The sequence below is a fragment of the Lepisma saccharinum genome, chromosome 3, assembly GCF_977018435.1.
Source record: "Lepisma saccharinum chromosome 3, izLepSacc3.1, whole genome shotgun sequence".
NCBI lineage: Eukaryota > Metazoa > Arthropoda > Insecta > Zygentoma > Lepismatidae > Lepisma > Lepisma saccharinum.
This window is the reverse complement of record NC_139231.1, coordinates 1,539,431-1,552,466: the sequence shown is the minus strand read 5'-3', so window position 1 is coordinate 1,552,466 and position 13,036 is coordinate 1,539,431. Positions and strand designations below refer to the sequence as shown.

Below are 13,036 nucleotides of genomic sequence, written 5' to 3'. Positions count from 1 at the left end.
AACTAGCTTTAAATGAGAACCTCAATGTCATGAGGTATCCATATTTTGCAACCAGGATAAAATTTAATAATATGGAACTGCATTTGTAATGTAATAAAACCTTCTAAACAAGGCTTTGAGAAATGGAACTATTTTCATGTAAAACGCGAAAATTAATTTCATATGTTCGCCCCCTTAAAATACAAAAAATAATAATAAAAAAAAAATTAGCTTACATACATACAAAAACACACACAAATTGACGATAGGGGATCCCCGGTTCGAATCTTGGCGTGGGCATGTATGTTTTTTGTAAGTGTATTTGATCATATCATTACTCATCTTCATCGTCGCAATTAGCCAAAAGTGGCACAAAAGCGACGCTAAATAACAAAAATCTAGTCAAACACACACAAGCTAAAACTATTTGCAATACTTCGAAAGAGTGAATAATTAAGTACAGTTGGAAATTTTTAGAAACGTGAATGTAAAATCCCCCCCCCCCCTTACTGGAAAAAACATAGTTCTTAAGATTCTAGTCCTTAATTGTGTATGTGGGTAGGGAGTTTCAAGGTTCATGTCAACGCACATTTGATAAAAACGCCATAGTTTTGCTTTTATTCCGAGTATCTTTGTACCTTATCTTCGTTCTTAGAGTCTTGCTCAAGCTGGTTCGGTTTTTGCCTTGTAGTTGACCTGTGACGGCTTTTTCACCCTCAAGTGCAAAGGTGAGTTGGGGTGAGGCAAAACAATTTTCAGAAAGTATATACATGATGATAATCGAATACATATTCCTCGCTGAAAGAGAGTTAGAGACACAAGCTTTGCTGACTTCCACACCGACAAAAAAAAAGTGTTGCGACATCGGGGTGCTTGCCAATACGATAACATCAGTAAAGGTTAATAAATTTTACTTGTTTCTAAGATACGATATTATGCTTTAATGCCATCTGTTTGCGTAATCGTGTGACCAATGTAATCGACAAAGCAGAAAGCCAAGTATAAAACATTCTGCAACAATCAGGTAAGGTTTATTATTCTTTTACTTAATCTTAAGTTATATCTTGCGTCTTTGTTTTATTTCGAGTTTCTCTGAGACAGTGTCCCATGTCTATGCCTTTTTCTGCTATCAGTAATCAATTATCATAGTCTCGATGTTGCATGAAATATTCCTAAGGACAGTGAAGCAACTCTTAGTATTTGATATGAACGTACAAGTTGTTTGGTGTGCACAACACAAACCTCCAAATACCAGACCCGAAACGTAGACCTTTTAACATGGGTCAACTTGAAGCCAAAAGTTTCGAAACCGCCGGATACCATCATGGTGGCAAGCGTACCTTCATATTTCCACTTGTAAATGAAAGATTGCACCACACAAGATTGCAGTTTCCAAGTTTACTAAGAAGGATATAACTCTACATTAGATTTACATGTTGAGATCCAGAATTGTACATTCTGCAGGCTGAAATCAGAATGCGCATCTCCGACATATTTCTACCCCCCTCCTTTCCAGAACTATGCGCGAGCGAAGATGCGCGGCTTCAAACAAAAAGAACATCGCTTCCAGTCTGTAACTAAAGCACAAATGCCACAGAACATTGAAGATGGAATGATGATTCTTCTAATTTGTTTCTGAGCATGCAGTAGCGCTACCTGGTGGCATGACTTGAAATTTCTAGTCCCCTCATAGGGATTTTCCTTCGTTCTGTTTCGAAGTGAAGACTAGTCTTTATGCTTCTTCGAATATTAAATTATACAATTTGAAGCAATTTTCAAGAATATCTTTAGTCCGCGACCTACTGAATTTCTGCATTATAATTTTCTTAAAATCATTAATTTCGGGATCTTGTCTTTTGTTGTGTAATGCTTACTTGCTATTTTTTATACAACTTTATTTGCTCAGAACGTTGACCCATAGCTATTTCATTGAAATATGAAGACCATTAACCTGTTTTATAAGGTTCCTTTCTCATACACAATTTATTGTCTGCTGTAGTAGGAGTTTATTCCAGGAAGGGCGGAGTGTACTTTCGTATTAAGAGGGTGTAAGGGTTAATTAGGGCCAAAATGACCGTGAACTGATACATTTGAGTGGAGTGCTGTGGAAGTTACGAGGTGTTTGGGGTGTGTGGATAAATCACTGTATTGTCGTCAGCAATTTTTGTCCAGAGATCTGCAAAACCCATCGTTCTTCAATGCTTTCAAATGCAAACTTGTTACTGTTTTTCACTTGCGACTAAAAAACAATTCCGTGTACTATTAAAGTCAGTCGTGGAAGGTTGTGAGAATCTTAAGCTTCCAAGCACCATTTTATTACTTCAAAAGAAACGCCAATCCCTGGAGATTTGGATATAGCCCCCCTTGCTCGCGCTGAGACAGAACCGGATTTATATAATATTTGGAGGCTCAGTGCTAATAACATCGTGAGGCAACTCTTATGCCAAATTATGTCAGATGGTTAGTTATATTTTTTTATGCTTTTAGCACTTTCAAATATATCATTTTTTTCATTTTGTTGCCATTTTCAATAAAATTTTCCCCAGTCAAGATCTCTTTGCAGGCGGAGGTCGGGGGCTGTGGCCCTCTAGTCCCCTCCCAAATTTCAATCCGCATGAAGACAATGAAAGAACAGTGGCGGATCTTTCACACGCAAACCAAGACGTTTCGAAATGGTGACAATAAAGTGAGTGTGTTCAAAAAGTTACACTTCGAAGCAGTGGCTGCGAGGGGAACTGTTGCCCCACTTTTTGCCACTTTAGCCCCCATCTTATGCTAAACCTTACCTACCAAGCGAAAGTAAACTGTCGTTGTCCCCCCTCCCAGTGTTGACACCTTGCCCCCAAGTTTTGGAAGACAATCGCCGCCACTGCTTCGAAGTACTCCGAGTCCACGAATGTCAAAAGTGCAGTGGAATGCACAAGTATTGCTCTGCAAATTGTCCATGATTATTTTCATTATATTTTGCATGCATAACCAAAAAATTTGGTAGCCTTTAATAAATTTTGAAGATATTCTTTGGTGACTTTAAACAAATACGCATGATTCCTAAAACGTTTGATACGATGAACAGTAATTTGCTTGTCGCCTATTTAAAAAAAAATGTTTGTTTATTCCAAGCAAACACATTTCCCTGTGTGCCTATCACCAGTACTTGATCCAACGTTGTTCACACCATTAACTTTCTATCATCACTTTTTCCACTCTAGCTGACGTTGGGAGAATATTCCACACTTAACGTATATTAATTGCTATGCCTTGACAGAACAGAATATCATACATATAATTAACATTTCTTAAAGAAAGCGGGAGATTTCGTTGTAGTAATGCACCAAATCCTAATTTTGTTGCAGGTGTTTTGAATTTTTTTGCGATGCTACATCTACATGGACCTTGTAAACAATGGGGCTGGATGCATATTGTGAAGAAACAAGGACAAAAAATTCTGGCAAATAATATACGACTCTCCTCCAGGTTAGTGAACTATTGCTCCCTGTGAATGAGACTGAGTTAATGATGAAGATCCTTTTTCTTAGTGTTATCATTTTAATGTCATGCTTTTTTACAGTTGAGAAATTAGACCTCGCTCATGACCTACCGATAAAATCAAATCAAATAGCCTAGTTCTTGTCTTTAGGTCACTTAATGTAGCATATTTGATAACTGCTGTGTAAATTTTTATATGAAAAACCAGACACACATACAACAAATCTTATGATGAACCCGAAAATTTATGAGACGGGTTTATATGAAACGTACATGAATTATAGTCATATAAAGAGTGTTTCAAAACTCGCGCAACCCTCTATTCTGTTCCAGGAGTCTGGGGCAAGCCAACGGAAACAAGTCCTCCGCGCAATTAGTGACTGGAGATTGCTCGACTAATGAACACGTGAGAGAGAAAGGAGAGGCCAAAGCCATTGCAAATATCAGCAGTTTGCAACAGCAAGCACTGCTTCGCTCCGACCGCTCGCTTTCTCCCCTTCTCTAGAGTTATGCGCGGCACTACCCCAAAAATTCCTGGGACATCTGTTAACCCGAAAACTGAGAGAGATATTCACACCGAGTTTTCTGCCTTATGAAACCTCATCTACTGATATATTTTACACGTAATTCTAGAATATATTTTTTTTGGGTGGGGAGGAAGTATTATGAGAAATTATCGCATCATACTTTGCAGTTTTGCGATTGGCGTCATTCTGATCTGTGGTTTGTAACCAATAGATGCCATGTGCAGTAGAATCCTTCATGTGTTTGGAAAGAGCGATTTTAGTGGAGAAGTAAAAAAAAAAAGACGTTTTAGTGTCTTACAATACTTAGTTAGCAACACTCTCAGCCTAGAACTGTGTCAATAAACGCAGGCAGCATGTACTCATATGTACTGACTATACAATCCCATGGAAAATCATAAATCATAGTTTTGGAAAGGAATTTCGGTGCATGTGGTAACCATGGATTCACTTTCCGTCACGTGGTAGACCTCAGGGGTCGCGGTTTCGAATCCCGAACTGGACATGGGTGTTCTTTGTGAGTGTCCCTTCTTCTACTTCATCTTATCATCATCATCACTTCTGCCACATTTGGCTAAGTGAAATGAAATTAACCATATCAGTAAACCAATCAAACCATCGCTGTAGGCTCCGTCTGTGGCTCAACGCTATAATCTGAGTAGTGTTGCCAGATGGAACAAAATTTACCGTGGAAAGTATAATTTCTGACAAACAGAAGACAAGAGATTGCTAAGAAAATAAAACTTTCCACCTGTATTTATTTCGTGTGTTTAAGTTTGACCCCGCTTTATGCTCAGATTGGATAATCGGAAATGGACGTACAGCTTAAAAAGGGATCACAAATGTGTCTCTGCCGGGAATCGAACCCGCAACCCCTTGATTACTAGGCGACAGAGTTATCGTTACACTATAGGGGAGGCTTTAGCAACCTCAATTTCTATTTCAGTTACGTCGCTTTTGCTACTTATTGAGCTAATCGCTTCGATGAGGATGAATTCATGAAATTCGTATCTGCCTTTCCTTGGGAAACCTGATGGTAAGAGACCTGTAGGAAGGCCAATACGAAGATGGAGGGAGAACGTTGAGATGGACCTAAAGGAAATTGGTAAGGATGGAAAAGGTTGGATTGATATTGCCCAGGATAGGGACAGATGGAAGGCCTGTGTTGCTGCAGCCATGAACCTTTGGGTTTAAGAATGCTATAGAGTTAGTTAGTGTTGGAGCTACGCCACCTCTGACCTTTCTGCCACAGAGGGCGGTAGGTTATTGCAGGTTATCTATTTAGCATGGCTACTCGATACAGATCAAGTATTTAGATGCAAACTCTTGAAAAGGTCTTACTGAGTCCGGTTAGAACTAGATTTCCTATCAGAACTTCCTATCAAAAGCAAGTCAACAGGCTTCGTGGCTTGTTTGAATAGGCTGAAGTTGAAGAAACAGCGTTATCCATCTTTGAAGGAGGAACTTATCTTTCTGGTGCTTCAAAATGAAAATCTGTCGGTTCATTATATTACCGACTCCTCAACTGAAATACTCTTCCAAACAAACGTCAGAGTGTTGTGTAAATAGCATAATGTACATGCTATGTTTACAGTGACACAGGAACGTATTTGATTTGGACGGTACAAAGTTCAACCACTATGTGCACAAACACACACACACACAACACACAGGGTCTCTCAGAAAGAATGGTGGGGTTTGGAGAGGTTTTTGTGAGTGATACATTACACGGTATGAAGTGAAAGTGATTTTATTACACGCAGAAATTCAAACGTTCTGTAGAGTGAAGTAACAGATGCTTTAGCAACATAAATAAATTCGTAGAATAAAGCTCTTCCGCCATAAGCAAGTAATGCAGAAGGGTAGGCAACACACATTGCATCTTTCGGTGATCGGTCGATTCTGTGCGTCTCAACAGCAACTCCCCGATGGCGTAGTGGTAACGTCGTCGCCTTGTTCGATACCCCGTGGAGGCACATGGCACGGTGGTTAGGTTCTCACTTCAAACTGTAGGTCCAGTCCCGATTAGCCTTTCTGTGCATAAAGTGGACTTATAACAACAATTCATTCAATCAATAGCAACTTGTCTTCCATGCAAAGTCAGGAGGGCGGGAAATGTAGGAAGGTCACGTGACTAGTTGTCAGTTGAACTGTCCTTCAGAACATTGCCTGTTGTCGAACCAAGTTGCAGAATTAGCAACAGCTGTACATAATAGCTATACCAAATGGTTCACTAAAACACGTTGAACGAAACACTAAAATAATTATGTATTTACAAAGTCTGCTACATGTCTCGATTTAGTTGCGACAGAACTTTCTAATCACAATGCCGAGTTTTTCCAAAGCGCCGTAGGGATATGACCCGATTCTTCCTTGGCACATATTCAGATATGTTATTTTTCATTTTAAGAACCAACAGTTTTTAAAGCAAATTGAAGCCTAATTTTTGTTTCATTACTTAGATCCTTCAGAAATACTTTAAAAACTTTCTACTATTAAAATGAGAAGTTTTCTCTGTATATGAAAATTTATCTTAGTGGGAATAATGTTTTCACAGTTAGGTGATGGTGGCAGCTTCAGTGAAGGACAAATGCAGGAACATACCTAGGTTGATCAGTTTGGGGGGGGGGGAAACTTTTTTTCTATCAAACCATTAAAAACTAAAACTATTAATATACCATATATGCCTACATATATGTATGTGCGTGTGCTATATATATATTGTTAGAAGAGAACATTATATTCTCCTGTAGCCCTCTAAAATTTACGGATATAGACTCGCAAAATCCATGGCCATTATTCGGGAATCTAAATGCGGAATGAACTCATTAACTTAATGACATCTAGACAGTCATTAAAATCCATGTATTTCTTATTATGTTAGATTTGAGACACCAAGAACAATGTCATTAGTCCTTACTCCTTAGATTTGTAAATTTGCTCGAAGAAAATTGAGAAGTAGAGAACAGCGTGTCTTTAGATATAAAGGAGTGCTGGAATCTGGTGCACAAGTATGACAATGGTGCGAAAATGAAATGTTTGTGTAATGAGTTCAAGATAGGCATCCCATGTATATTGTCTATACCAGAATCGAATCCGGCGTCTTTTAGTGCAAGGCGCCCCCGTTAAACACTTATGCTATGGGACATGCCCGAGTCTTTTGTGGCGTCTTACTGTACACATTGGAGAATGATGACGATATATAAGAAATTTTATACACACATCTAATTTCTTAAAAGTAATCTTCTTTGCGCGTGCGAAACTGGATATATGATGATGGCTATAGAAATAACAAAATTTCCGTGTGCTAAAATTATTGCACTCTCGTCTTTGGTACGACTTGTTCAAGGTTCGATCTCTGGTAGGAACTCCAAAACTTCTGTGATGGCCCAACATCGTGAGAACAATTGGGGAGCTACTTGAAAGCAATATATATTAGCGAATTCCGCTCTCAAAACTAGATGGGACTCGATGTGATGACCACGCGTCACCGAATGGAAAAACACTTCGCAGGCTTTGTCCTTCAAAACTAATTTTACTGAATAATTGTAGTTTTTTTTAGAGGACCTAAACATGTTATTTTTTTCTTGCACAGTACAGTGTTGTTTTCTTTCCCCCTACTTTTACAGTTTTTCATCCAAAGGATTCCACTCCCGAAGCATGAGCATAACGCGCTACGAAACCAGAGGTCCCAGGTTCGGACCTTGGACAAGTGTGGTTGCATCATGTCTTTCTCATCGCTATTCCTTCGGATCATCATTGAATCTCATCGTCGCATTTAACCCAAGAGGTAGAAAAGAGGCGTAAAATAACTAAATAGAAATAACTGATTGACTTGGCTTATTTTACTTCACTTTTCTGACACTTTTTGGCTAATCGTGAAGATGAGAATGAGTTAAGATTAAATTGATGAAAGGACCGTCACAAAGAAGATACGTACATGCTCAGGCTGGGATTCGTACCTGGGACACTCGGCTACGCAGCGTAACCTGCTAACCACTCAACCACAGAGCCGTCTGCCCGCAAATTAGAAAATGCGGTCTTGAATTTTCAGGAACCGAGTTCACCACCAAGGGCAAAAGATTTTCGCTCCCACTAGGATAGGCAAATAACAGAGAATGCTTGATAAGTAATTTGGCTCTCCATATTTCATGATACTATTACGTAAGTAACTATTATTCGTTATATAACTTCGGATTAATTCTATTTGTATGTCTAGTGAACTTTACCACCTAAGCAGCAGCCACAGCGTCTGCATTTGCGGGTGGAGGCCAGAGTTGTTAAAAGTCCAGGAATTTTAAGTAAATTCAATTCCCGTCCAGGAGAGAAAATCAGCAACCGTAAATGGGTTCTGAACCATAAGGAACCTTATCACCTGTAAAGTTTTTCAGTTCTGTCTAGGAATTTTCTTTTCAGATACGGTCCAGGAACCTTTGTTCCGAATTAATTAAAATTTTCTCCAGGAACCTTTTTTCTGGCTGAATTTAAATACGGCCCAGGAACCTTTTTTCCTGATGAATCAACGGACATTTTTTCCGGATCAGTTTAAATAGGGTCCAAGCTCTGTATTGAAACGAAGTAATTCGCAACTTGGTGCGAATTTAAATCGTGTGATAAAAAAGGCACACGTCCTGTTACGGAATCCAATAAAACTCATTACAACGGTAACACTTTACTATACCTGAGACAGATTTCTTCAAATTTACAGGAGAAAGTACTTACGCAAATCATTTTCTGTAGCGTTGTTGATGTTCGGGAATGTAATTTTGATTCATTTTAATGCGAATGCATGTGGTTTTGTACGAAAATCTATTTCCGACGCGCTATTGCTGCTGCCGCCATTTGCTTCCTGCATGAGAGCACAATACGCTCTCGTATTGTCCGTATATGCTAAATTGAACGAAAGGAGTGCTAATGGAACCAAACCTAACAGGCCTAACCTAACCTAACCTAGTAGGCATACCTCGTCCCCGTGATGGTTTGTGGGGCTATCGTGAATTTTTGGGCTAACGTCAATGGTTTTTCTGGCTCAAGGAACGATCAACGGTAAGCTATCGCCATGTTGTGTGGAAATAAACAAGAACAGTAAGTACTCGTAAATGCAAGAAATATACATTACTTTCCTAACAAATTAAATTATTTCACCTAAATAAGTGTTCCGGAATGCAGAATAGTACGTTAGCAATGTAAAAAAGTGCGAAAGAAATGATTCCCAGGTGTCTCAGGTATAGTAAAGTAGTACCATTACAACTTATGGGTTCCTGAACCTTTCACAACCCTGGTGGAGGCAAAATGAAGAAAAATCACAAAAAGTCATACAAATATGCAGAATTTTGAAATGAAATATTTCTAGAGCATGCACACTTCTATAAAAAGTTTACTACATACCTCGTTTCCTTCCATAAATGAAATGTGACTTATTCTTTATCAGATGAGATCAACCGCCCTGGGAGTCAAACCCGTTGGACATTTGGTCGATCAGTCGATCCTACTTCATTTTTTCCAAAGGAAGGCAAGTTGGCAGCTTCACACTTGAAATTTCAATTGGCCGGCCTCCGTGACGGAGTACGATGCCAGGTGTCCCGGGGACGAATCCCGGCCTGAGCATGGGTGTTTGTGAGTGTCCATTGATTAATTTCATCATATCATCACTCATCCCCATCTTCGAAATTAGCCAAATGTGTCAGAAAAGCGAAGTAAAATGAACCAAATCAATCGAAATTTCACTCGCAATGTATGAAAACGAGATCACAAGCACTCCGTGATCCTACCGGAATCTCACGTTTACGGAAGCTAACTATGAAACCACTTCTCAGACCAAACTCTACTTCAGACTAGCTGACAGTCATCAATTGATCACCATACCAACAGAGTAGGACAAGAGGAGGCAGATGTTTCTTGAAAATTAGTGGAAAGTTACCGAGGAACGATGTAAAGTCGGTACATTACAAAGGCTTATTATGGCCTATCCCTTGAGTTGCTGTTTTAAGTCTACTTTATGCACAGTAAGGCTAATCGGAACTGGACCTACAGTTTAAAGTGGGATCCGAACCACTTGTGCCTCCACCGGGTATCGAACCCGGGACCCCTCGATTACAAGGCAATGACGCTACCACTGCGCCATGGGGGAGGTCCGGCCTATCCCTTCATTGTAGGTTATGAGGATAAGGGTTGAGTGTGGGAACCTGAAGGAACCGCGACTTTTTTCATTCATCCCGCGCCAGAAAAGGGACAAACAGTAGAATTTTGCCTCTTGAAATTTGAAAAACCTGGTATTGTCAATCCTGAACCATAAAATAATGAACCCAGAAAGTTCTAGCCACCTTCTTGTTTGTGCCGTTTCGCCGTGGCCGACAACTCAAAAGGTTTAACCTGGCACGACTTCCCAGAAAGGAACAGGCCATAAAATCATTAACTGCATTTCCTACCAATACATCTGTTTGTGTTCAACCAAAGCGTATGTCAATCCGAGCGCTTCGAGTTCTGTCGGTTGCGGGACTTCTTGAGTCTTGTCAACATGGTGCCAATCAGAGTTCCTTTCTGCCAAGGTCGTTCCACCTATGGATCGGCTCTTCAGCCTGAGTGGCAAAGACATGTTGTACGGAAGAAAGTTGCACAGGAAAATTACTTTCTTAAATACAATGAAACCTATAAACATCCACAGATATTTATTCGGGGGTGGTCCTTTTGATAAAAATATCAATATTCTCAAATTCTTCGAACGGACTGTGTAAAACATTGTAAGACTCCAATAACCGAACCTGCCTCATTTAGCAATCAATGTGCCTTTGTTAAGTTCAGCATGGCACTATATTTTAAATAATGCTGATAGAATAAATCAATAAAGTTTATTAAATGACAACGACTCCTTACCACAATAATATAATTATTCTTCACGGATATACCCTATAACGGTTGGGGGTTCGACGTGCTGACCCCACGTCACTCCCCACTCTATTACTGGTTAAAGATCTCCACAACTCTAGGTAGGATTGTGGGAGGGAGACTTGCAGTCGGGAGACAGGCCAAGGCCCTTCCAGGGCTGTCGAGCCATGGGTTATTATTTATTTATAGATGCTTAAATATATGTGCAACCACACAGGTAGGTATGTCTTTCCAGTGACTTATTGCAAGGGCTGGTTATTGTAGTTAACTCAATAAAATAAAGTTATTGCGTGAGACAGATTCATACGAACCAAAAATAGATATAATAATAATAATAGTAATATACTTCAAAATAGCAAAAATGTATTTACTTGTTTAAATTTTCGATTCTTCGAAACGTTTGTTAAGGAGTTGAGTTGGGTTGGTGTTTCTTAAGTCCACTTTATGCACAGTAAGGCTAATCGGGACTGGAACTACAGTATAAAGTAAGATCTGAACCACTATTATGTGCCTCCACCTATGTATCGAACCCGGGACCCCTCGATTACAAGGCAACGACGCCATCACTGTGCCATCGGGGAGGCATCGTTTGTTAAGGAGGATTCCCAAAAATCGGTCTTCACGAAATCGAAAAAAATAATATGCGACTCAAGAAATCGTACAGTTTGTGAAGATAATTAATTTTAACACGTTGTTTCAATAGTAGAATAGTTATTTGGTGCGAATAATACAGGTAGCTACTACTTGCCCGGAGATATGATAATCTACATAGGCATCCTGCCACCATTATACTTATTTTAGCGTGCATTGCGCTCTGATTCGGGACTATTTAAAACTGTTTGCATATATGTGGTTTACCGCTGCACAAGCGGTTGTTCTTCAATCTGGTCACAAACTACTCAAACTGGAAACATTGTTTGGACGCAACGGCAACACCCAACCCTGCTTGTTGTTGACCTGCGAGGGGTGGTAAGACCGCTCCCTCAAAATTCCGAGAAACATCGAAGTGCAAGGTTCCTACACTGACATCCACAATAGCAAGAACAAGAAAAACGAGAGAGAAATGTATTGTTTGGGGTTCGTGCCACTCAAATCCAAGAACAGTGTTTCAAACTGAAAGCAAAATTTACTGAAACACTATTTTGCAATAATTGTCAAGAAAGTAAAATTTTCAGCAAATCTAGAACAGTTTTCCCGGAGCCACGTGAACGTTTCGCGTGGCCAGTGCCCCCCCCCCCCCTGCCCCCTAACGACGTCCCTGGACAAATGTATTGTATTTCACTTATTTAACGTCGCTCTGCGTATTTAGGATAATCGTAAGGGTGAGTTTCAATTATTATTAGAATAAATTGACGATGGACACAAAGAAAGGAACACCTGTCAAGACAGAACTACAGTGCCTTGAATATGTAGTGTGGAAAACGACACTGTTCTGGGCTCTCTGGTGGGTTCCATTCGAGTATGATACCGCTAGAGGCGCTGGTGTCGACCCCGCTAGTTGGTATTTGTCTGCTTATCATGGAAGTAAATGGAGTTTTCGCTGCAAATTCTGATTCTTTTACATTAGGCATTTCTATGAATGTGATAATCGCTATGATACTTGGTACAGTGATCTTGAAGATATTAACGAACATTCTAGACAGTCGACCACGTCCTGTTATCGTGACTTTAATTAATAATACAGGAGAAAATATATGCGTGGAATGCTCTTGGTAACTAATTTTCTGTGTATGAATTAGGTTATTATTATTATTATTATCATCATTATTATTATCATGATAATTTCTTTTCTAAGATAAAAGCTACACACTGAAGCATTTGTATTTTTGATATTTACTGTCTATTTTCTTCCACTTGAAATTAATCGCGGCGATGATGATAACTGATGATTGCATGAAACGACAAAGGGAAACCCACAAAACTCCCTTAGTGCCATCGACATGAGTGTAAGGAAACTTTCAGACAAATGGGACAAGCAACACGGGATGTTCACACTGATGTGACTAGTGACATAGATTGTAAAATAGCATTCATTGCGCACGAGGGTCCAAACGGCAAACCGTTCAGCAAGCGACATGTTCAGCACATGTTCATATGTTGTATTCGCAGGAAGCTTGTTACTTCGGTCGGAAAGCTGCTTAAAGGGTACTCAGACCGAAACA

At 39.6% G+C, this 13,036-nt stretch overlaps 1 protein-coding gene across 2 annotated transcripts in view; it reads left to right on the top strand.

The window, feature by feature from the left end:
• Window positions 1-13,036, top strand: part of LOC145984896 (dimethylglycine dehydrogenase, mitochondrial-like) — an 84,820-nt gene that overhangs the window by 6,314 nt on the left and 65,470 nt on the right. Inside the window, exons 1-2 of one of the 2 annotated variants that reach the window (XM_083118269.1) lie at window positions 869-1,003; window positions 3,333-3,453. In XM_083118269.1, coding sequence (XP_082974395.1) covers window positions 3,353-3,453 — 101 coding nt within the window. In that variant the 5' untranslated portion in view covers window positions 869-1,003; window positions 3,333-3,352. Of the gene's footprint in view, window positions 1-868; window positions 1,004-3,332; window positions 3,454-13,036 lie in introns of those variants that run through there. The other variant, XM_083118270.1, reaches the window with a different exon arrangement.